General features: G+C 44.6%; 1 protein-coding gene across 1 annotated transcript; it reads left to right on the top strand.

The window, feature by feature from the left end:
• Positions 1 to 1,770: 1,770 nt before the first annotated feature.
• Positions 1,771 to 20,270, top strand: LOC127602021 (solute carrier family 28 member 3-like). The gene is given in 22 exon segments (XM_052067832.1): positions 1,771 to 1,928; positions 2,541 to 2,617; positions 4,422 to 4,450; positions 4,453 to 4,512; positions 11,175 to 11,239; positions 11,241 to 11,334; positions 11,337 to 11,364; positions 12,445 to 12,589; positions 13,035 to 13,148; positions 14,198 to 14,275; positions 14,339 to 14,419; positions 14,505 to 14,585; positions 14,666 to 14,791; positions 15,570 to 15,694; positions 16,659 to 16,734; positions 16,736 to 16,828; positions 16,910 to 17,079; positions 17,081 to 17,105; positions 18,035 to 18,116; positions 18,190 to 18,288; positions 19,710 to 19,824; positions 19,922 to 20,270. Coding segments are annotated over 22 exon segments (1,941 nt in total). The 5' UTR covers positions 1,771 to 1,868; the 3' UTR covers positions 20,040 to 20,270.
• Positions 20,271 to 26,584: the final 6,314 nt, after the last annotated feature.

The following is a 26,584-nucleotide window of genomic DNA, read 5'->3' as shown; positions in this document are numbered from 1 at the left end:
CGACACTCTTCCTACCTCTTCCTGCTGCTGTGACTTTAACATGACGTTTGTTGGTGACGCACGGACACTGCTGCTGAATAGAGCAGTGTAATTATGGATCCAGTGTGTGTGTGTATGTGTGTGTGTGTGTGTGTGTGTGTGAGAATGAGAGAGAGAGAGAAAGAGACATACAAAGATAGTACAAGATGTGTGTCCATGGCTCTAATTAAAAGGTTGTCACAACAAGAGAATATTGCAAGACGTCGTGTCCTTCCTGTTGAGTAGTGACTGCTACTCCAAGCATAATGAAGTATGACCGTCCATCACATAGGGCCTCGGTGATAACACTTTGCAATTATTGCGCCAATTGAAGTCGTGCCGGCAGCTGCATCGCACACACATGTATGTCTCGTCATGTGTTACTATTCCTGCAAACAAGTCATCCATCACATCTCTGGGCTTCATTTAGCATTGATTGCGTTTGAATTGGTGTGATGCCTGGCTTTACGCTTCAAAGTGCGGGCATGACCCATTAGGGCAGTTTTCTCCTGCCCATATCATTTAGGTACATTGGTGAGAGAGATTTTTTTTCTTAATATCTGTCATTCATGCATGAAGGCTATTTTTAAAAGATAATTGCTCCCCCAAGAGTGATATTAAGTATTTTAGATGCGTGGAATTATTTAATAATTTAAATGTATATTCATTTGGATTTTATTGGTGCTGTTTGCAGTTGTTTGTAAGTCCATTTAAATGATGAAAATAGATTATTCCAATAGAGATTTTCCAAATAATTTTATTTGGATTTTTAATCTAACCTATTTTCCCCCACATTAGTATTTACTTTTTTTTTTTGCAATACTTTTCGATAAATGTTTTGATGAATCATCCATCCAACCATCCATCCATTTTCTGATCCGCTTTCTCCTCACAAGGGTCGCAGGGGGTGCTGGAACCTATCCTCGCTGTCTTCGGGCAGTAGGCGGGGGACACCCTGAATCGGTTGTCAGACAATCGCAGGGCACACAGATATTTTTGATAAATCATTAATGACAAATATTATTGATTATTTAAATAGAAATTGTCATAATTTTATATTTTTATGCAAACATAAATGGCTTTTGTATTTGTTTCTATTTTAATTCAGTTGGTTTAATGGAATATTATGGAGTACCTATGATGTAATTTTTCGAATCCATTTATCCTCACAAGGGTCGCGGGTGTGCTGGAGCTGCTACGGTGTAATCATCAATTTAAAAATATAACACGAGATGACATGTTGCATATGTTACAATTTATGAAATCTGTGTTTTACCCTATTTTGTGAAATCTTGAATTGAAATCATTGCTTTTTAAAATACATTTTAAATCTTCATTTTATTTTTGAATGGCTGTAGAAAATGATAGTGTTTTCAGAAAGATTTAGTTACACTGTTTTCATATTAAAATATATACACCGGTAATTATAATTTAACTCTATTATGTATGCCCTGCGTTTGGCTGGCAACCGGTTCAGGGTGTCCTCCGCCTACTGCCTGAAGACAGCTAGCTGGGATAGGCTCCAGCAGCCCCCGCGACCCGAGTGAGGATATAGCGGTTCGGAAAATGGATGGATGGATGGAACTTTATTATGTTTGGATGTTATTCTAGGTATCCAATGGTGTGCTGTGCTTGATGATGGCATGGCCTTGTATGAGGGAAGGTGAACTCGTTGGCTCAATGTTTGACAATTACTGTGAAATGATGTGACACTGCCCTCTTGCGGTTGCTGATGACAGCTCAGGAGGTGGAACGTAAGCGACCCGAGTGGGATGAGGGTAGAGCAGATGAATGGAGAAAGGTGCGTGTGGATCCTCCTGTGCTGCTCGTGTATAAAGTAGAACACAAATATGATGGAGATGATTGGGAGGCACAAAAGCGGAAAATACAACAGAGCCTTCGAGGCCCGGGTAAGAACACTATTACACGTTTTTTTTCTCAAAAGTATGATAGTGTCTTCTCCGAAATCTACACTTTTGCCTGAATTGTAAATACATACTGTAATTTTTCCTTGAAAATGTTTTGTTTGTCTTACATTTGCAGCCTATTTTCGGGAAAAGAACATTTCCGAACTGTATCTCCTAAACATATGTCAGATTTTTCACAAAATATGTACAACTTTTATTGGCTTCTCTCAAAATGCATTTTTTATTCCCCCTGAAAATATACTGATATTTCCTTCTTACCACTTTTTTTTTTACTATTTTCACAAATTTCGCTTTTCTCCTCAAAAGTACAACTTTTTGTCCAGTCTTCTTGCTCATGTGACAGACAGGATAGTTCTGATGACATTCATTTGCCTCGAGTGTCAACACGCAAGCCAAAACCTTGTGCAAACAAAGATCGTTTCAAAGGTTTTTAACGCATTGTCCTGAGGCTGTGTGTGTGTGTGTGTGTGGGTGTGTGTGTGTGTGCGTGTGCGTGTGCGTGTGCGTGTGCGTGTGTGCGTGTGTGCGTGCGTGTGTGTGTGTGTGTGTGCGCGTGCGTGTGTGTGTGTGTGTGTGCGTGTGTGTGCGCTACAGGAGGAAGTGTACGTAGACATGGACTCCAACACTGATGAAGATGCTGAGAAAAATTCATACCGACACAACTACAGTTTGTGGGTCCTTTTTTTCAACGTTACATACTCACTTTATTAGTGACACCATCATCATCTCATAGGATGCAATACAAGAGTTATGTCATAAATTCAACCTTGATGAATGAAGAGAGCAATGGAAATTTTGAACTATGTAATATTTTGACCCACTCATCAGTCGCGGTTGGTGGGGATGTATGCTGTATATGTTCAAGGGTCATTCAAGAAATAAGGTGAATTTTGGAGTATAAGAAGTTCTATGACAGGGAGAAACATTTTTTCAACGTACTGTAGTCTCCCAGCACTGTCACGCACTTTTCCCTTCTTTGCACAAGCTTCCATTTTCTCTTAGTGTAGAAATCTTTGGACTGATGTCCCAGCCAGTCGCTCACAACACTCTTGACTTCATCGTGACTGTCGAACTTTGTGCCAACTACTGTGAACTGCTGAGCCAGGTCAAGGCAGTCATTAAGAACAAACGCAGGAGTCATCAGTCAGAAGGAGTCATCTTGCATCACACAAGGGCTCACAGATCAGGCCAAACGGTGCAGACCATCAATGAGCTGGGCTGGGAACTCCTATGCCAGCCGTCTTCGGGCAGAAGGCGGGCTTCCTCCCGAACTTATTGCCAGCCAATCACAGGGCACACCTAGACGAACAACCATCCGTGTTCATACTCGCACCTCTGGACGATTTAGACTTTGGAGTGTTCCATTGACCTGCCATGCATGTTTTTGGATCGTGGGAGGAAATCGGAATATACCCGAAGAAAACCCACGCAAGCACGGGGAGAACATGCAAACTCCACATGGGAAGCCGTAATCGAACCCTGGACCTCTGCATTGTGAGGCCTGTGTGTTTACCAATCGACTCCCGTGCTGCCCCGATCTTTATTTACTTCTGGATAAATTGTGGGATTAATTAATCATGGCGGCCCGGTAGTCCAGTGGTTAGCACGTCCGCTTCACAGTGCGGAGGTACCGGGTTCGATTCCAGCTCCGGCCTCCCTGTGTGGAGTTTCCATGTTCTCCCCGGGCCTGCGTGGGTTTTCTCCGGGTGCTCCGGTCTCCTCCCACATTCAAAAAACATGCGTGGCAGGCTGATTGAACACTCTAAATTGTCCCTAGGTGTGAGTGTGAATGGTTGTTTGTCTCTGTGTGCCCTGCGATTGGCTGGCAACCGATTCAGGGTGTCCCCCGCCTACTGCCCGAAGACAGCTGGGATAGGCTCCAGCACCCCCCGCGACCCTAGTGAGGATCAAGCGGCTCGGAAGATGCATGAATGAATGAATTAATTAATCGCGACTCGGGAGGAATTCCTGCGCTAATCTCAAACGCATCCAGCGGCCCCATGCCTATTTATTTATTTATTTATTTATTTATTTTTAAAGAAAATGACCCCAAAAAAAACTCTTTCAGAAAAGATGCCACACTAGGGGAATTTGAGTTAGATTTGCCAGAATAAAGGTTAATACTTTGATCCAAACACACATACAGAACAAAATCCAGTTGATATTATGTGCACATTTATTTTTTTAATCTTCATGGGAATTTGAGCATGTACAACAAAAATAAAATGAACTATTGGGAAAGGAGTAGCACAGAATAAGAACACAATTAGATAAAATTGAGTACAATAATATAACCAAAAGAAAGAGTGAATTCAACTTGTATCTCAAGGCATCACTGTACATATTTAAAAATGATAAATGATACATTTATAAATGTTTTTTTCTCTTTTGATGTCATTAGATATGGTGTGCCTGATATTGTTACCTTGAATTCCGTTTTCACCTTATTTTTTATATCTCTCTTGGTGTGTGCAGACTGCTGGTGAGGAAAGTAGCACTACTAAAATCTTTTGCATCCAACACCGAGACACGTTGGAACTGCTTCTAAAGTTTCTTGTCGTCGCATGTGAGTGATCTCTGTCAAATATTACTTGTGACTCTGAAATGATGTTAACTCTGTTTTAAAAGTAACGAGCATAAAACGATAGGGTGGCCCCAGGGGCCTTGGATCTCTCAAGGTACACACTAAATGCTTGCTTGTTTCATCGGCCCAAGTGTTCACCATACCTGTGTTAATGGATGAGCTTGCCTCCTAGCTAGATGGGGTTTGTTTTGATAGTTTATCAGCTAATTTGCAAGGGAGTTAGCTTAGTAGTTAGCCACGTAATTGTTTAGTTTTTTTTAAATGTAAATGTAGCGCAATTGACGTGTACAGTGTTTCATGCATGCTAGCTCACGCTGTTCTAACGACGTTGGCGAAGCCTCACATCTGCTGGTTATCACACAAAAATAGCCATATTTCATTAAAATTAATTAGAACAGCCACAAATAGATTTTGGCGCCATCTGTGTGCTCTCGCTTTGGCTTTTAGCTTTTATTTTCGTTAGATACAGAATGATAAAATCACAGATACCCTTTCCATAAATTATTGATACCTATGTCTAAATATTTTGCATCACATTTTTATTGAAGATTCTTTGGCATTGCATAATACATGTGTCACGTTGGGCCCGAGGCGATGAGAAATCGCCTCGTGCACAACAGAAAAAAACGAGGTGGATCCCCGGAGAAGCAGACAACGAAAAGATCTTGTGAGAACAAAGGGATTTTAATAAATAACAAAAGGAGCCCGAACAGGGAAAACGGTAACAGAAAGCGCTGGTCAAATAAGAACCAGGAAAAAATAAGGTAGATAACCGAAAACGCTCGCGAAACGATAAAGGGCGAGGAACTACCGAGATAACAATTAGATCACAATGTGAAGTACGCGAAGATTGGGGCCGTAAGGCAATAGTGCAGCGAGAAATGGTCGAACGACGAGAATAGCAAATAGCGAGCAATGGCACGGTAAGGAATTCTCCGGCAGTGAGATGACTGCCGGAGTCGCCTAATAAAGGCACGTAATCAGCCCGAAATAACGGGCAGGTGTGCCGAACAGGTGGCGGGTTCTCCCGCCACCTGCTGGCGAGCACGCGACGTGACAGTACCCCCCCCTCAATGGACGCCTCCCGGCGGACTACCCGGTTTGGACGGATGAGCAGTGTGGAAGTCGCGCAGAAGGGACGGGTCAAGGATCCAGGAGCGAGGCACCCATTGCCGCTCCTCCGGCCCGTAGCCCTCCCAGTCGACCAGGTACTGGAAGCCCTTGCCCCTGCGCCGAGAGTCCAGGATGGCACGAACCGTGTACACCGGGTCCCCGTCGACCACCCGCGGGGGCGGCGGCGGAGCGGGAGGGGGCGCCAAGGCCCTGGAAGACACAGGCTTGAGCAGGGAGACGTGGAACACGGGGTGGACCTTCATGGAGGCCGGCAGCCGGAGCCTGACCGCGACGGGGCTGATGACGGCCTCGACCTCGAACGGGCCAGCGAATCGGGGCCCCAGTTTGGCAGACGAGCCGGCCAGGCGAAGATCCCTCGTAGCCAGCCACACCTTCTCTCCCACCGCATATGAGGGCGCCGGGCGCCGACGACGATCAGCGATCCGCCGGTTCCGGGACGCCGTGCGGGACAACGCAGCCCGGGCCTCCCTCCACACGTGATGGGCCCGCTTAAGGTGGCGCTGCACGGAAGGGACCTCCACCAGCCCCTCCTGGGACGGGAACAGCGGTGGCTGGTAGCCGTAGGCCGTCATGAACGGCGACCTGCCTGTAGCGGAGGAGACGAGAGTGTTGTGGGCGTATTCCACCCAGGGCAGGTGGTCGGCCCAGGATGCCGGACGGTGGAGACAAACACAGCGGAGGGCCGCCCCCAGATCCTGGTTGGCGCGCTCAGCCTGCCCATTGGACTGAGGGTGGTATCCCGAGGTCAGGCTGGCCGTAGCTCCGAGGGACCGGCAGAACCGCTTCCAGACGCGGGACACAAACTGGGGCCCCCGATCCGATACGATGTCCGCCGGAATGCCGTGGAGACGGAAGACGTGCTGGATGAGGAGGTTGGCGGTCTCCAGCGCCGACGGCAACCTGGACAAGGGCACAAAGTGAGCGGCCTTGGAGAAGCGGTCCACGATCGTGAGCACGACCGTCCGGCCCCGGGAAGGCGGTAGGCCCGTGACGAAGTCCACGGCGATGTGAGACCACGGGCGGGGAGGAATGGGCAGCGGCTGGAGCAGTCCTGCCGGAGGTTGATGTGACGACTTGCCGCAGGCGCAGGAGGTGCAGGCCTTGACGAACTCCGTCGCGTCGTGGCGGAGCTCCGGCCACCAGAAACGCTGGGCGACGAGCTGCACAGTCCGGTTCACCCCGGGATGACACGCCACCTTGGATCCGTGACCCCACTGCAGGACCTCTGAACGAAGGGCAGGAGGCACGAACAGCCTCCCCGCTGGGCACCCTGCCGGCACCTGCACCCCCACCAGGGCGGACTGGACCCGCTGTTCAACCTCCCACTGGACGGCCCCCACTATGCACTGGGTCGGGAGGATGGTCTCCGGGGAATGGTCCCACCCCGCAGGTTCGTGGAGCCGGGAAAGGGCGTCAGGCTTAGTGTTCTTAGACCCGGGGGAGTAGGTGAGGACGAAGTCGAACCTGGTGAGGAAGAGGGCCCACCGGGCCTGACGGGCGTTAAGTCTTTTTGCGGAGCGGAGATATGCAAGGTTCTTATGGTCGGTGTAAACAGTAAAGGGTTCCTTAGCCCCCTCGAGCCAGTGCCGCCACTCCTGTAAGGCGGTTACTACAGCCAACAGTTCCCGGTTGCCCACGTCGTAGTTGGACTCGGCGGCACTGAGTCGGCGGGAGAAGAAGGCGCAGGGGTGCAGCTTCTGGTCGACTGGGGAGCGTTGGGACAGCACCGCACCCACCCCTGAGTCCGAGGCGTCCACCTCTACGACGAAAGGGTGGTCAGGGTCAGGATGTTGCAGAACCGGGGGACTAGTGAACGCCGCCTTAAGACGCGCGAACGCCGCATCCGCGGCAGGGTCCCACTTAAAAGGGATTTTGACCGAGGTAAGGCGGGTTAGGGGAAGCACCATCTGGCTGTAACCCCGGATAAAGCGTCTATAGAAGTTGGCGAACCCCAAGAAACGCTGCAGTTCCTTGCGGTTGGACGGGACCGGCCAGTTAGTGACCGCACGCGTCTTAATGGGGTCCGCCCGTAGCTTGCCCTGTTCTATAATGAACCCCAGGAAGGAGATGACGGGAACATGGAACTCACACTTTTCTGCCTTGACGAAGAGCCGGTTCTCGAGCAAACGTTGTAGCACCAGCCGAACATGTTGCTGGTGCTCATGCAGAGAACGAGAAAAAATTAAAATGTCGTCAAGATAAACAAAACAGAAGATGTTGATCATGTCCCGGAGCACGTCATTAATGAGGTTCTGGAAGACGGCAGGTGCGTTTGTGAGGCCAAAAGGCATGACGAGATATTCGAAATGGCCCAGGGGGGTCTTAAACGCGGTTTTCCACTCGTCGCCCTCTCGGATGCGAACCAAGTGGTACGCGCTGCGTAAGTCTAATTTTGAGAAGATGGTGGCTGATTGCAATGGGGCGAAGGCGGAGTCCAACAAGGGTAGCGGGTATCTATTTTTAATTGTAATTTCATTTAGTCCACGATAGTCTACGCAGGGTCGTAGGGACTTATCCTTCTTCCCTACGAAGAAGAAACCCGCCCCTAACGGTGAGCGTGATGGTCTGATGAGACCTGCAGCGAGCGAGCTGTTAATATACTCCGTTAACGCCTCACGCTCGGGATGGGATACCTGATACAGACGCGAGGTTGGCAACGGAGCGCCCGCCTGCAGGTCTATCGCGCAATCGTAGGGGCGGTGTGGGGGCAAGGAGCGCGCGCGATCCTCGCTAAAGACCTCCCCAAGGTCCCGATAGCACTCCGGCACTCCGTCAAGGCAGATCTCCTCGGGGGGCGTGACGCGTTCGTGCCTCCCGACGGCTGACCGCAGGCAGTGCTGGTAACAATAAGGGCTCCAGCTATCGATAGCGGGGCGCGCCCATGAGATCACCGGGTTATGCGTCTGGAGCCAGGGTAAACCGAGGATGATCGGGGCGTTCCGGGACCGCATAACATAAAAACGACGATGCTCAATATGATTCCCGGATAATGAAAGCTTTAACGGCTCCGTTCGATGCGTTACCACCGCCAGGAGGCGCCCATCCAGATCACGCACCCGCTTCGCCACAACCAACTCCTCTAAAAAGCACCCCAGTTCGGACGCGAGATTAGTGTCCATTAAACAATCATCGGCTCCCGAATCCACCAGGGCCCGAACCCGTCTTGACCGGGACTCGCCGAATACCTCCGCCTCGAGCTCGAGTCTATTAGGATGTCCTGGTCGCTTATCGACTCGCCTAGGCTCGGGGGGCGACGCGCGGGGCCGTGACTCACAGTACTCGGGAGGAGCGTGGAAGGACGATCCCGGATGGCTGGTTGCGGCGCGGGGGGATGGTTGGGCGCCGCTTGTTGTAGCACGGTCGCGATGACGGCGCCTTTCTTCCTCCGCACCACCGTCCTTGCCGCCCAGCTGCATCGGCTCGTCCCGGGAGTGATCACCGAACCCACGATGTTCCTCACGGTACGTGGTGCGGCGGGACGGATACCGATCACCTCCACGCTCCCGGCCTCGCTCCCTCAGGCGATTGTCCATAAGGAGGGCGAGGTCGATCAGCTCCTCCAAATCGGTGCTGTGGTCGCGGGTCGCCAGCTCGTCCTTGAGTAATGAGTTCAGGCCACGGCGAAACAGTCCACACAGGGCCCGATCGTCGTAACCGCTCTGCGCGGCCAGGATCCGGAACTCGATGGAGTAGTCAGCGACCGAACGCCTTCCCTGCTGCAGGGCGAGCAGCCGCCCCTCCGCCTCTCTGCCCCGCACGGGATGGTGGAACACCCGACGGAAGGCTGCCACGAAATCCGGATAGGAGGTGCGGAGATTCGGCTTAGCGTCGCTGGTCGCGATTGCCCACGATGCCGCCGGACCTGTCAAGAGACTCATGATATAAGCCACCTTGGCGGCGTCAGTGGCATAGGAGGACGGCTGTTGGTCAAAAACTAGCGAGCAGTTGTGTAAGAAGTGTCCACACTGCCCGTGCTCACCCCCGTAACGAGGGGGATGTGGAAGCGAGGGCTCCCTCGACATAGTAGGGTACGAGGAGGGAGCCTCCGGGATGGTAGGACGAAGCCCGGAAGGTGGTCTTCGTTCCTCCACCCGAATAAGGCGAGGTTCGAGATCATCGAACCGATGAGCCAGCATGGAGACCGCGCCGTTGAGTTCCGTAAGGGCTTGGCTGTGCTGACTCATTTGCCGCTCTTGTCGAGCAAGAGCGGACAAGATCTTTTCGGCGTCTGCGGGATCCATGGTGGCCGGAGAATTCTGTCACGTTGGGCCCGAGGCGATGAGAAATCGCCTCGTGCACAACAGAAAAAAACGAGGTGGATCCCCGGAGAAGCAGACAACGAAAAGATCTTGTGAGAACAAAGGGATTTTAATAAATAACAAAAGGAGCCCGAACAGGGAAAACGGTAACAGAAAGCGCTGGTCAAATAAGAACCAGGAAAAAATAAGGAAGATAACCGAAAACGCTCGCGAAACGATAAAGGGCGAGGAACTACCGAGATAACAATTAGATCACAATGTGAAGTACGCGAAGATTGGGGCCGTAAGGCAATAGTGCAGCGAGAAATGGTCGAACGACGAGAATAGCAAATAGCGAGCAATGGCACGGTAAGGAATTCTCCGGCAGTGAGATGACTGCCGGAGTCGCCTAATAAAGGCACGTAATCAGCCCGAAATAACGGGCAGGTGTGCCGAACAGGTGGCGGGTTCTCCCGCCACCTGCTGGCGAGCACGCGACGTGACAACATGCTTTGAGCGACCAAACCTGGCAAATAAGATAAGATAAGATAAGATAAGATATCCTTTATTCGTCCCACACAGGGGAAATTTACAGCCTCCAGCAGCAAGAATGTATGTAGAAAGAAGAAAGGAGAAAGAGGGAAAAAAAACAACAAACATCTTTCAATTAAATACAATATGAACACAATGGATAAATCACAGTACTATTTACAATTTTCCTTCACATCATTTAATTATTATTATTATTATGATTGTTATTTTTTATTCATCAGCCTGACAGCAGTCGGTAGGAACGAGCGTCGGTATCTCTCCTTCTTGCAGCGCGGGTGTAACAGTCTGGGGGTATTTTATCGGTTATTTGAACGGTTATACAGGTATCCGTAATGTAATGCAATTGAAATTCTTGGGGATTGTACTGTATTGTAATTTATTCGAATACATTTTGCATATTGGTTAATGTAATCAAGCATTTGGCAAGATTACTGAACAACAAATATGTATGGGATTTGAAATTGTTGTTATTTGACCCAAAAATGGTAGTTCATGTGAACAAACAATTTGGGTAAAATATTTAACTCGCCTGTTGAGCGAAATCGACCAACTCATCCTGCTTGGTCAGGTTAACTACTGTTAGGTTGGTGCTATAATAATCCAGCGGTTGGATTAAAACTAAACCAATTTGGGTTGTTTTTGACCTTTTTTTTGGGGGGGGGGGTGCGGGGGGGTGCTCCTTCTATAAGAAAGCAAGTATTAGCTGATCATATGTTCCAGGTTGGGTTGCCGCAGAGATCGTGTCCTGCGTGCTGAACTTCCGTCGGGCTCTTGAGATGCTGGTCAGTCTCCTTAATGGTGCTCTTCTTCGTCGTCGGGGATTGGATGATGGGGCGCTATGGTGACCGGATATGGGAGGGGCTGCTTCCTGTCAGGGGGCTTTCAGCAGACACTGGATTCGGATCAAATGGTGAGAAATTACATCAGAGAAATGTTGACTGTAGAGCAAAGTATTACCAAGCAGATGAGAAAAATCAAATTCGATTCATCAGCAGATGGTGCTGTGTGGAGAAAAATCGATCAGGGTAGTGATTCATTTGGTAATTCATTCCTTCCAAGTGTTGTTTTTGAAGTGACCCCACGTGTCTTTGAAGACCTTACCTGTCCTTTTTCTGTCACGTGGTGCAATGGATGCATTTGACCAGGTTGTAAATGGGATCAATCTTAAGTGGTAGAATGTAAGAAAAATAATAATGTGCGTGTGTGTGTGTGTGTGTGTAGTTATTATATAGTTATTATATAGTTATTATATAGTATAGTTATTTCTTTCTTTACTTTTTTCTTCTTTTTATTCAACTTTTGTATACATTTAAACTATTTTTCCACTTTTTTCCTCAAAATATTATACTTCTCTTGAAAATATGACTTGAAAACATACCGGTAAATGGAATTCTGGATTAAAAAATATATATATAACAAAGATATTTGATGACATATTCCGAAAAAAGTATTCTCTTTTATCTTAAAAATGTATACCGGTAGATATTTCTCGAATATTTAACTTTTTTCTAAATCAACATATTTTTTCTTCAAAAAAAATAAATACCGGTACCTGTGTTCTTGAGACATGCAACTTGTTTTCTGAAAAATACAGTGGCGCCTTGAGAAAACAGGGACTTGACCTACGAGTTTTTTCCAGATACTGTATGGGTCTTCGTTTGACTAATTTTTGGTTTCAACTTGCAAGCACAAATTTGAGATCCAATTCCTCCGGTGGCAATGAACACAACCCACTTAACATTCACAACAAACAACAGTTTGGTAGATGTTTAATGCTAAATATAATGTTAATACAACCACATAGCTTAACCAACACAGAATGGGAAACACCAAATACATAAATAGCATTAATGTGGCTGTGTTCTTCCCCTTCAAGTAACAGCAGTGCACACATAGCATAGAGTAGGTCAAACAAATGTGTTCTCCAGCCCTTCTCTAGATTTATTTAGTTATGATCCAGTAGTTTGATTTTTGCGGCTCTCCTCTGCAGGCTGATTTACGCGTGTGTGCTGGCGGGCGTTGTGTGCTGGCTGGTACTGGACACAGCCAAACGAGGACAAAGACAACTTGTGTCTTTCTTTGGTTTGCTGCTCCTCATCTTTCTCATGATGCTTTTCTCCAAGCATCCTTTCAATGTAGGTCCTGCACGTGCACACACACACACACACACACACAATGCTGCTGATTGAGTTCTTACTCATACCAGAAAAATTGATGAAATTTAAGTGAATTCTTTGATATGGAATTCATTTAGACAATCCCGGATGTCAGAATAATGAAGGAAAATAATTTAGGAACTTCTGGACTTCTTGATTTAGTCCGGTTTTATTTTAGTATCAAGGCTACTGGATAGGGTCGCAAAACAGAAACTCGGAAAGATGTTATCAACAATCAGCATACATTTTCATATTGAATAAAAGCCATTTCCCAAAAGAAGTCATCGTTGCTTCTTAATACTCAATTTTTAATTATACTCCTAATACCTGAAATTGCACTTGCAAAATGACAATAAAAAAAAAAATGTTAGCCCACTCTAGATCTAAGTGAGTCCAATAAACGTATTGTCTGAATATGTTTTAGTGGTCCTGGCAAGTGTTGTTCTGTGGAGTTGGGCTGCAGTTTGCCTTTGGGCTTCTTGTTCTCAGGACCTCCTTTGGCTTTAAAGCACTGAACTGGCTCGGCCAACGTGTTGAGGTATATACACACACATGCTCGCGCGCACGCACACACACGCCTGTGGTTCTTTGTATGACCTAATACAGTTTAACAGGTTTCGTGAACAAGGATAGAACAAGTGTTGTGGAATCAAGTCATCACAGTCTGTGGCTATTCAAAGACACAGCAAGACCGCAGATCTACCTCAGGGCTTCTTTTTTTTCAAAGTAGAAGGTAGCAAAATCAGACGGGTACAATTAGCAAAAAGCACTTTGCGGAAACTAAAATAAACACTCATATTTGTTTGAATGTACTGTTTATTTATCCAAAATATTTCTCTTTGCTTTACAAAGGAACAAGGCATGGGCCATCCCGCTCAATGCTCAGTGGTTTGCCTCCGGGGGGGACTTCCTAAGCTGTGAAACCAAAAAATAATCATTAGGTGGCCACTTCGGCCAAGGTGCGGGTCTCCTGCACAGAGCTGCGTGTGATTTTATCATTTGTCCATGTATGCCTCCAGGCATCTCCCTCAATTGGATACCTGAAAAATTTGCACCTCGAGCAGTCTCCACGCCCACCGATGAGCGAGCAGGCCAGGACCTCCAGCTTTCACATCCGGCCTTCACCGGCCTTCACCGTAGTTGTAAAAAGCACTCCTGGCGCTTGTTAGGAACGTGTACTATTCAACCTGTTCAGATTGCACATGTCATTTTGTCCTTTTCATCAAAGTGTGATGTGAATTCACTTGGACAGAATGTTGACTGATTAACACCCATTTTATCAATTCTCTCCATATTAAATCCTTCACCTGCCATCGCTATTATTCTGCCAGCATGGCTGCGTGAACAAACGCACCTGGTGATCAGTCACGTGACATCCGGTGTGTATCGTACGCAAAGGATTTGTGATAACATTTTGAAATCATTATTAATAGATTCATTGCCCAAAGGAGTCGGTAAAAATTCCTACCCCTTTCCACCATGTAAAACCACCTCTGGTGTTTCCAAACCTTTGACTGGTACTGTACATTTTAAGGTTCATTTGAGTTTGTGGCCGCCCGAACGTGTGACAAAATGTCCTTTCTGCAGATCTTTCTATCCTACACAGATGTTGGTTCTCGTTTTGTCTTTGGAGAAAAATACGAGATGCACTTCTTCATCTTCAAGGTTCGTGCATCATGACGTTTTGTCATCCGAGGTGATAAAAGTCATGTGACGTTTTGCACGCAGGTGATGCCGATCTTGGTTTTTCTGAGCGCTGTTGTCTCTATGCTCTACCACCTGGGCTTCATGCAGTGGCTAGTTTTCAAGGTGAGAAAGCAGTAGCACTGGACAATGCGTTTGAGGAAGAAAGCACAGTATGCGACCAACACCCAAGATTGTTTCCTGTCGACAGATCGGCTTCATCATGCAGGTTACCATGGGAACGTCTCCGGTCGAATCGCTGGCCACAGCTGCAAATATCTTCTTGGGGCAGGTGTGTTGCCATGACAACAATACGCCACCACCAACTCCCCACCTCCTCCTAATCCTCTTCACGTCAAATCGTTGTTTCAGACAGAGACCCCCCTCTTGATTCGACCCTACATCCATGAGCTCACCTTGTCTGAGATCCACGCCGTGATGACGGGAGGCTTCGCCAGCATCGCCGGCACCCTCTTGGGAGTTTTCATCTCCTTCGGGGTGAGGAAGATCTTGGAATGCACACATGAGGGGAAAAAACATACTAAAAACAACAATGTGCTCATGGAAGCCATCAGTCTTATGAGTGGACTGGATTTCTTCAGCAGGACACTTGCTAGATTGGTCATTCCAGAATCATGTTCTTGACTCCCAACGGAATTTTAACAATTCATGCGCAAAATACAGAAACATGCACTTGTTGCATAAATGAGAGTTTTCCAAAGATAAAATGTAACTGTTGTGAAAGATTCCTAAATGTCTTTCAAAATATAAATTAACTCTTGAGATAAGTGGAATTTATCTTAATTGTATTGGATTTCCAAGTCTTTTTTTTTTTTTTTAAACCTTAAACATCTCAGGATACTGCGCAACCTCTACTAAAATCAGCGATGTCCTTAGTTAAACAGTTCATTCAATTCTACACCCTGGAATGAAATTATTAACAAATATAAAATATATAATATCATCAGTATGTGGTTCATTTTTCTGAAATTTTCTGGTTTCTGAAAAATAAACTGAAAAAATATATAGGGCATCATTAACCTGATGATATTTATGATATACATATTATAGCATCTTTAAAAAAAATGTTTACTAAGTGCTGTGACAGAATACATGAAACAAAATAACGATTACAATGCTCATATTTCATCCAAATCCTTAAATTAAGATAATGATGTATTAGATGTTTCATCATTATATTTATTAGTGCTGTATTAACATTTGGATTGCTGGGCTGTGCAGGTTTATTTAGTCATTTTTTCCTTGTTTCTGCAAGGTGGAAGCTACGCACTTGATGACTGCATCGTTGATGTCTGCTCCCGCCTCGCTGGCCATGTCGAAAATGTTCTGGCCAGAAACAGAAACGCCGAGGACAAAATCAATTGACGTCAAAATCGAACTGTATTAACGTTCCAAACGCAATCTTAAAATCTCAGAGGCATATCAATATCCGCACAGCATTAACGTTGTTCACGTTTTGTTAAAAAAAAAAAGTTGTCGTCTTATTTGCCGTCAGGCAGATGTAGGAACCAACCAAACTACTTCCCAACATGTGACCGGGATGCTTCATGTAAACAAGCCTCAGGTCGCTCAATATCATATAATTTTATGTTATTTTTTTTAACATTTAATGGACATCTCTACTTATGTCAATTTCAACTGCTGCAAATATTAGAACAAACGCCCAAATATTTTAAATTTTATGAACATGTCCTCTTCTCCATAACTTGGACTTAACTTCTCTTTTGCCCAAAATAAAAAAGATCTTTTAACTGTTGAGATGTATTACTTTAATATTCTTCCTCCTTGACACTGATTATTACTTTCTAATTACACCTGTCATCTTACAAAGAGCAGAAAAAACAGGCGAGTTTTTCAGCAGATAGCTGAAGATAGCGTCCGTACGAAAAAAAAAAATACCTGAATCATTTCAATGACACCACTGGTAGATTAATGATGAGTCTAGTCTTCTTGTCTACCACCTTATTGAATGTGTAGAGTGAGAGGCGAAATTACGTGAGACCCTATAACAGTTATAATTCATGTTTCAACAGGTAAATTTATCTAAAACTAGATGTGTAACTTTGCTGCTGTGAATTGGGAATTTCTCCATTGCGAGACTAATAAAGGTTTTCTTATCTTATCTTAAATTCAGACAAAGTTAATAATGGTCTTTGAAAAACTGCAATCAAATGTAAATAGCTGAGGGAAGGATCCACATGGGAATAAAAGTACGAATACGTGAATGTGTGAGTAGCCAATGGCAAAGGGGGCGGGGGGGTCTTTGTCTTGCTGCTATAGACTGTGGATTTCCCGAGTGTGGAACAAATAAAGGATATCTTATCTTATTCATTGTTTCCTTCAGGGAATGTACCAACATGCTAGAGGCAGTGTCGCAAGGGGCCATCTTTGCAGTGAGCCTGGTGGCCAATGTGGTGGTCAAACCTTTTGTCCTTCTTGGCCCTGGTGGCTTTCTTCGACGCCACCATCTCTTGGCTGGGGGGCATGTTTGACTACCCGCAGCTCAGCTTCTCGGTAAAGGACGCGTATAAAATGAGTTCAAATGACTGTATGTACCGTACAGTCCAGTCAAGTCAAACTTTCGCCATCTTCCAGCTGATGTGCTCGTACATCTTCATGCCCTTGGCGTTCATTATGGGAGTTTCGTGGGAGGACAGCTTCATGGTGGCTGAGTTGGTGGGCACTAAGACCTTCCTTAATGAGTTTGTGGCCTATCAGAAGCTGTCGGTGTTGATCAAGAAGCGCAAGGCTGGCGGGCCGGAGTATCAACAACGTAAAACAATACATTTCTGTAAGGGTGGTTTTTATTTCCTTTTTTTTTTTTTTTTTTTGCTCTCTTTATACCATAACCCATACCCAGCTCATTTTAACCCCCATCCTCACCCCCATATCTAACCCAACCCTCCCACTGTCAAATCCTACATTTAACCCATATCTTATTGTCAAATACTAAAAACCAACATAACTAACTCAGTGGTCCCCAACCTTTCTTGCGTCACGGAACGGTTTAGACAGGTACATGCTTTTCGCGGACAGACAACCATTCACTGATGGGTGGGATGCAGTAAAAATACATATTTTTTAATTGCTTTTAAATTGCCAGTTTTAAAGCATTGGAACTGTCAGCAAAGATAATTATAGAGAAATTCAACGTGTTATTGACATTCATTTTTCTCATTCATTTCAAACAATTTTATTCAACAACAAATGTGAAACCGTAGAAAATGCAAGTGAACTAAAAATGGACTCCTGAGAAAGAATATGCCTTCAAATCCTTTTGAGTTATGATTCTATATATAACGTGAACATCATTGCAACTTGCAATAGTACATGATCAAAAGATGACACGATAGAGCCTTTGTCCGGCGGTTGCCGGCTAGTTGTTAGCGGTTTAACTGCAAATGTTTATGTAGGCAGGTAATGCAAATTCAGCTCACACTTTCATGGTTGTTACATTTGCATACCGCCTGAAGGTAATCGACAGTTAATCAAAATACTTACAAAGTTCTATGACAAAAAAAGAAAGACTATGAAAGATTGTGGTCTGAATACAACACTTGAAGCACAACAACTAGCAAGGACAATAAACCGACAAGAGCTGAGACAGTCCTTAAATACATGGCGAGGCTTGATGGGGAAACGTGGAACAGATGCGTCGGCTGGAGTTGATACACAAACAAAACAGACAGAACACGACCATGATGGCTTTCTCTTTCACAGGTCCACTCTGAAACCATCGACACATATGCCCTCTGCGGCTTTTCCAACTTTGCCTCGCTAGGCATGTCAATAGCAGCAATAAGTAAGTGCCACTACCACAACTCACTCATTACTTCAAAAAAATAGAAACTATTATTCTATTGTTATTGCTGCAGCGTCAATGGCTCCGGAGAGACAAAGCGACATCTCCTCTTGTGGCATCCGATCCCTGATTGCAGGCAGCGTTTCCTGTTTTGTGACGGCCTGTGTCGCAGGTGACTGCCTTTGCTTGATTCATAGTTCACACTTTCCAAACAATTAATATCATTTATGATTCCACACATGTCAACCGAGGCTTCTTGGTAAGTGGGAAACAAACTGTTGGGTATGCGCCATCACTTCCTACAGTTAGATTTGAATCACCCTATTGGGGACACGTTTGCATGAATATTCACACGCATATGTCATATTAATATGACTAGACTGAAGATATGAATAAATCTGGGCTCCATTTGTCCCTTCACTTAGTGTCTGTTCTTTGAATTAACTAGTTATCATTACCTAGGATTAGATATTGTGTCAACTGTTTGGAAGATAACAGCCAATAACTACAATGAGTGAACAATATTCCGATCAAATAAAACATAATAATGAAAACAATAAAGATAAGAAAATATGTCTTCACATTACAAATGAATTAGTGCTTGTCCTTAAATTCACAAAAACAACAATGCAGAAAGTTAATGATATTTACTGGTTTACATATTCAAGTTCAAAGCATATGAACAACAAAAAAGGTGCGTCCCTCCGTCACTGATGAGCCCATTTTACATCTTGAATTTACGATGGCGCGTGATTAGTCACCGGAAGTTGTTAGCGCTCAGCAGTCTGCAATTGCAGCTTATAATCAGAGCTGTTGCACTTTATCTTTTATCGTCATGATTCTCATTCAGAGTTTGCTTCGTGTAAAATTCACCGAGGGCACGGGCAAAGAATAGGAATCTAGGAGGGCCCAGGGAAGCAGTCTTTATTACCATGGGATTACACATTTCGTAGCACCTGTTCATTCATTCCCTGCTTCTAAGCAACCATGTCTAAACTCAGCTTCTCAATTTTAGCAAGAAGACATGAGAAATAATTGTTGTTAAAAGACACAGGGGGCAGTACATCCACATTATACTGTATGAGCACCGCCCCGCCGAGCACTTTCTTTGAGCTTGCAATCCATTCTGAGAAGTGGTTCATGGCTAAAAGCACAAGCTTATGTTGCATCGTTGTCTTCATTTTAATCACTCGAAATTCTAACAACTCATCTTCCTTGATAATTTTACCATCGGCATTGGTGGAAATCTCAGGTTTCACCAGAGAAGCAGACTCTCAACCCGTCTGCCACTCACAGCCAGACGCCATCTTGTTAGAAATTTACATGTGTTATTTTTTTTTCGTATGCATGTATCAAAATTATTGATACATGTATACATTATTCTACGCAGCAATATACTAAACTACTGAATGTATTTAATGATAATCCATTCATTGTTCGATTTTCTTTCTTCACCAAATGGCTGGAAGAGATCACATGGCTCTATTGTCTTAGTGGCGTCTGTTTTGTCTCTATATGGTTCTATTCCTATAAAGTACATATATGAGCTGTCGATGCGTGTGTGTGTTGGTGTGTGTGTGCTTGCGCTTGCAGGCACACTGTACATCCCTGAACTGGAGTGCCCACACTACCTCAGCAGCACATTCAACAGCACTAATGTGACAGTAGCAACACAACTGCTCACCTGCTGTACACAACTTTACAATAGGTATGAAATGTGTGGTTACGCTACATTTTTTACTCTATATCGATACATATTGTCTTTGTTCATCTATCATAAGTGGATGTGTGTGTTTGATTGTCAGCGTGAAGGTGCATGAGCCATGGAACTACACCTTGAAGGAGTTCAGTGTGAGCAGTTTGCAAGGGTGCTGCTTACTCAAGCCATCTTTGTCACACTTCAACTGTAGCTGGCTGATTTGATGCTGCTTTGACGGACGGTACCAACCAACAGCGGCATTGAACTTTGGAGAAAAATGGGATGACTTTCCGAGAGGACCAAGTACTGTATGTAGGCGGCCCGTAGAAGCCCCGTCATACCAGCCCATAACATAATCATGACCCATAATGTCATATATTTGCACTTTAAAAAAAAAATGTCATAGGCCTTTAATGTAATAACTGATCAATAACGCAATAAAAGTCCTAAACCTAGAGCATAGTAACTTTTGGTCAATAAGATAATACCATATTACATTATTGGCTGGTTATTAGATTGTTGAAATGTAAATGTAATAATCAAGCTTGTTATATGATTATATGCTAATGTCACTCTAACCATTATATACTGTATATATATATATATATATATATATATATATATATATATATATATATATATATATATATATATATATATATATATATATATATATATATATATATATATATATATATATATACTGTATATATAAATCTACTAAAATCTCGTGTGTGTGTGTGTGGGGAGGGGGGGTCATCCACATGTAAAAACTCTTCCAGTAGCTTTTTGCTTTCTTCTAATGCAGCAGTTACACATGAACGCTACCGACAAATCCTGCCGACAAGTCCCCGGGGCCAGTGAAAAACACAGTGGTTCTACGCCCTGACTGGCATAGTCTTTGCGGATATATATATATATCCATTCCATCCATTTTCCGAACCGCTTGATCCTCACTAGGGTCGCGGGGGGTGCTGGAGCCTATCCCAGCCGTCTTTGGGCAGTAGGCGACACCCTGAATCAGTTGCCAGCCAATCGCAGGGCACACAGAGACAAACAACCATCCACGCCCACATTCAAACCTAGGGACAATTTAGAACGTCCAATCAGCCTGCCATGCATGTTTTTGGAATGTGGGAGGAAACCGGAGCACCCGGAGAAAACCCACACAGGCGCGGGGAGAACATGCAAACTCCACACAGGGAGGCCGGAGCTGGAATCGAACCCGGTACCTCAGCACTGTGAAGCCGACGTGCTAACCACTGGACTACTGGGCCGCCCTTATATATATATATATATATATATATATATATATATAGAGAGAGAGAGAGAGAGAGAGAGAGAGAGAGAGAGAGAGAGAGAGAGAGAGAGAGAGAGAGAGAGAGAGAGAGAGAGAGAGAGTCACACTTTGTTTCCATTTGTACCATTTGCTTGTTTTACGTAATGGTTAGAAATATTATCTCTGCCTTCAATTCCTTCCACAATTTAAGTTCCAATTTTAATAACTTGAAAACAATTACTTATAGTTATGCGCCCCTGTGAATTCCCTTCCCCTTAGCCAAATTAATTATAGTATATGCGTCCACATAGTCATCACCATAGTTTTTGTTTCTGAAAATGTGTCAACAACAAGTGGGGGAGGTGGCTCATGAGGATATGTCCAGGTGCCCAGTTTTTGGTACTACGCCTCTGCCAACCAATCAAGTGAAACACTCATCGAAAATCGACTCGGCTTTTCATTGAGTTGAGGGACAGCTACAGTCCCCAATCGGTTACAATAAATGTATGCGCGCGCAAAGTACGATACAGGTAATAAATAGCATTGGAGTTGACGAAGTTGAGTTTTGCACACACAAAAAAACATACGTGGCCACTGGGTGTCGCTGTTGTTCTTTCTTAAAGAGTCTCACCATCACACAGGGGCCTGCTTGACATAAGTTTCATTTCACGTCACGGGTTCATTGAGACGTGCGCTGGACAAAATATGGAACCATTCAATGCTCTCACACACACAGAGATGGTCTAGAACACATGAAAAGATAAATGGACAAATAAACATGGATGGAAAAGGTAGAGGGAAAGAACAAATATTTGGGATTTTAGACTCCTATAGATTCTGTGTGGTTGCAAATTTTAATTTTAAGATAGCTTTCATGTGGCCCTAAAAGTATTTTTGATGCGGATTTCCAACGTGTTTTTAAGTTCTTTTTTTAAACAAAAATATAACTTAATATTTTTAACGACGTTGTTTTAACAGTGATGAACTGCAAATAAACTTAAGGAGGAGCAATAACGAATAACTTATCCATAGTCATTGCGAGCAACACCACGGACTAAACCAACAACTCCTGCACCTGCACGTGATATTGTCGTCACACGAAGAATATAAAACATACACAATTGTCAGTATATCATCACGAACCAGACAAACAAAACAATAACAAGGAAAAGAAACAATAATCTCATGGTTCCTTTTAATGCCAGATCAATTAATAAGTCCTTCCTTATCAATGACTTGATTTTAGATCACACTATTAATTGTTTATTGTTTAAGAGACATGGCTGAGCACAGACACACCATCAGTTTTACTCAAAGCATCACCTCTCAGCAACGACTTTTCATTTGTAAACAGCACGAGAAATAAGGCAGGGGGTGTAGCAGTTATTTTAAAATCCTCACTTCTTTTTAGAGAGGTACTGATTGGTGCATTGACAACTTTTGAACATCACTGGGCTGATTTGTGCAGTCCTGTAATTTTCCGCGTGTGTGTAATTGCAGGCATCCTCAGTCCTGTTCATCTTTTATCACAGAATTTTCACAATCCTTTCCATTGTCCATAGAAAACATAGCCAAGTCATTATTTTTTATTTTAACTTGCAAGTCGATAATCCACCAGATACATTTGCAGCTGATTCTTAAAATGTTCCTGTGTGATTTTGAATCAACATTTTTATCCAAAATCAGCAAGGATAGTCTCCAGCCCACCCGCAGCCCTTGTGAGGATAAGTGTTTCAGATGATGGATGGATGAATCGATGTACCTTCAACAAACCCTGACAACCTCTGACGTGAATACGCATTTTGCTACGGTTGCCAACAGTCTCTATTTTTCGCCGCTCAGTGGGATAGGGGCTTTAGCAACGGTTACTCCTGACATTTTAATTTAAAAAAAACTGATCAGTATGTACTTTGTTTAAACATAAAAAAATCCAAGCTTAGTGAACAGTGCCAATGTCGACATAAAAATTTGCTTCAGTAATGTTAAAACTGCCTTTATTATTATCGATGTAGAAAGAACTGCTGTGAACACAAAATATGAAATCAGACACTAAAAGGGATATAATTTTGAGTGAGAGAGAAAAAAAGAGAAAGAACGAAAGCCAGACAATTTTTCTCATTCATATTTATTCAGAAAACGACCTACATCACCACAAGTCACATTCAATCTGTGGCAAATAGACAGAACACCATATTACAAAAAAATGCATTGCAGTCGACTGGTTAGCACGTCCGCTTGACAGAGCAGAGGTCCAGGGTTTGATTCTGCGCTCCAGCCTTCCTGTGTGGAGTTTGCATGTTCTCTCTGCGCCTGTGTGTGTTTTCTCCGGGTACTCCGGTTTCCTCGCACATTCCATAAACATGCATGGTGGTATTAATATATCGTTTGACTTAATTTTCAAAAATGCAGGCTTTCAATAAGTCCATCAACTTTTGTGTGTATGCCATTTTAGCAGTATGACAAAATTAATAACATAAAGGTCAAATCAAAAGGAAAGATGAGGCTTTATTAAAACAGAAATAAAACCTCTTTCCGCAATTTGTTGGAGAATGGGCAATTCCAAAAGAAATGAAAATCATCTTCCGAGGATCCTTCACAAAAGCAAGAAAAAGATATTTTAAGATATCCTTTATTTGTCCCATACTGGGGAAATTTACATTTTGAAACAGTGCTGTCCACTATTATGAATACGTTGGTGCGGCGGGATGGATGGCTGCTGAAGTTGAGGATGAGGAGGAGCGTTGGCGCAGAGCACCGATGCGTATTTGGAACCGAGAGTCGCCGCTTGGAATTGAAATGGATTTCCATGGGACAGGAGAAGTGAACCAATCTTTTTTTTCGTCAATGGATGCTACAGCTTCTTGTTGACTTTGAAACTTAGCTCGTAGCCGACGTGTGCATATTTTGAGCATGACGTCTCTGATCCACTGGTTAAAGGACACTTTGATTCTCTCCTCTTTCATCTCAAACTGCTTCAAACAACAAAGCGTGTGACGGAAAAGTGGTTAGGACTGCACGACTCTCTGTGTTTTATGTTATGTGTTGTGTTTATTATTTTACTTTATGTTAACTGTTTTGTTAAGCGCTTTGTTACAGCTGCCGCTGTTGTGAAAGCGCTATATAAATCAGCATGTAGTGTATTGTATTGTATGAATAAATCAATGCAATTACATTGAACAAATATCAATATTTAGGTTGTAAATGTAGGTCAGTGCGTCTACCGGTGTCCCGCCCAGCAGGGAAGGCCTTGCTGGCCCTGACCGCTCACCACCGTGTTTGGGAAAGCAAACGGACTGGTGGTATAGGAGACAGTACAGACATTTATACTTAAACTGTGATGTGTTTTCACAGACTCGCTTCCTTCTAAGATATCCTTTATTTGTCCCACACTGGGGAAATTTACAGCCTCCAGCAGCAAGAATGTGGGTAGAAAGAAGAAAGAAGAAAAAACAAACAAACAACGTTCAATTAAGTGCAATATAAATACAAAATGGATAAATTGCCGTGCTATTTACAATTGTTTTTCACATCATTTAATTATTATTATTATTATTGTTGTTATTTTTATTCAGCAGTCTGACAGCAGTCGGTAGGAACAAGCGTCGGTATCTCTCCTTGCAGTGCGGGAGTAACAGTCTCTGGCTGAAGGAGCTACCTAGTGCTGTCAGGGCGGGCTGGAGGGGGTGGGAGGGACTGGCCATCATAGCTTTTAGCTTAGTTAGCATCCTTCTGTTGCCCACCTCCTCCAGAGTGTCAAGGGAGCAGCCCAGGACAGAACTGGCCTTCCTGACCAGTCACTCCAGTCTCTTTCTGTCCCGGGCTGATATGCTGCCTGACCAGCAGACAATGCCATAATGGATTGCCAAGGCCACCACCGAGTTATAGAAAGTCTTAAGGAGCGACCCCTGAATGCCAAAAGACCTCAGTTTCCTGAGTAGGAAGAGTCGGCTCTGTCCTTTCCTAATCAGGGTGTCCGTGTTTGTAGACCAGTCCAGTTTGTTGTTCAGAAGAACACCAAGGTACTTGTAGGAGGTCACCCTCTCTATGTCCATACCCTGGATGTTCATCGGTGCTGGTAAGGACTTTTTCCTGCAGAAATCCACAACCAACTCCTTAGTTTTCCTAGGGTTGATCTGGAGGAGATTCTGCTGGCACCAGTCCACAAAGTCCTTTGTCAGTCCCCTGTACTCCTGATCGCCCCCCTTCTGTAATGAGACCAACAATCGCAGAGTCATCAGAGAACTTCTGAAAGTGGCAGTTTGGAGTGGCGTGTCTGAAGTCCAAGGTGTAGAGGATGAACAGGAATGGAGCCAGAACAGTCCCCTGCGGCGCTCCAGTGCTGCAGAGAAGCCTGTCCGACTCACAGCTCTGCAACCTCACGTACTGCGGCCGATTTGTGAGGTAGTCTATGATCCATGCTGTGAGATGGTGGTCCACCCCGACGTGCTTTTATTTTGGAGAGTTGAATTCCAGGGACCTTCTGTCTCTCTTTAGTTTTATTATCAGGCCGGGCCGGAGACTGCTCCCACACCTGCAGCTGATCAGCAATCACCTCTTGCGTATAAGAGCTCTGCTGATTTGAGAGCGGGTGCCAGATTATTCATGCATTATGGGTGGTATCGAGGCCTTTGTTAGTACACTGGCTTACCATTTTTGTACTTTTGTGGATACTCAACTGTTCTTCTTTGTCTTTTTTTAGTGTCTGACTCCCTGCACAGCGTGGCTCTGCGTTTTCCTCCACGGACCACTTGACCCTGCACCTATCCCCTACCCCCCTCATTCGCTTTTGGATCCTCTACCGCCATTACCTTTGCTATCCCTAACAGAAACACCAGAAAACGCAACAGCGGCTCGTTTGTAATTCCCAGAAACAATGCGGCCTCTCTTCCACACACGCGTACACATCACATTATCCTTTTCTCAGAACATACGTGCGTTTCGAGCCGTGTACGAAGGGTACATGAGTTTCTGCGCGACTTCTCCCCTGCTGTGAGCGTGCACACACACACAGTTGCACACACACTTGTACACACTTGCACACGTCCACGTTGAACTCTATTTACATTCTGTGGAAGCAAGGCAGGTGGTCCAGCCAGGGCACACTTGTGTCCGCACTGGGATCAGAGCAGCAGAGCATGATTCCCATTTATCTTGAAACCACCCACTTAACCCCCCAAAGGCCTTTTAAAAGCTACCAAATGCATCCGAAGAACACCCTTGTAAACATCCTGTGCAATCACGCACACACGAGTAGACATTTGAGAGGGACTGGCTCGCCCCAAAATGTAGGGTTGTTTTTGTTGGTTTATTTTTGGTGCAACAAGAATCTACGTTTTAAAGTTCTTCATGTTCCATTCAGCGTGAAATCTATTGATTGTACAGCGTACTGAGGTTTTTAGACTGCAGCTGCACTCACAATGATTCAGCCTCCTTTGGAAATGACATTTAGGAGGAATGCAACTTGTGATTTTGCCGAAATAATGTGGTTGG

The sequence above is a fragment of the Hippocampus zosterae genome, chromosome 6 (genome assembly GCF_025434085.1).
Source record: "Hippocampus zosterae strain Florida chromosome 6, ASM2543408v3, whole genome shotgun sequence".
NCBI lineage: Eukaryota > Metazoa > Chordata > Actinopteri > Syngnathiformes > Syngnathidae > Hippocampus > Hippocampus zosterae.
This window is presented reverse-complemented; position numbering and strand designations above follow the sequence as displayed.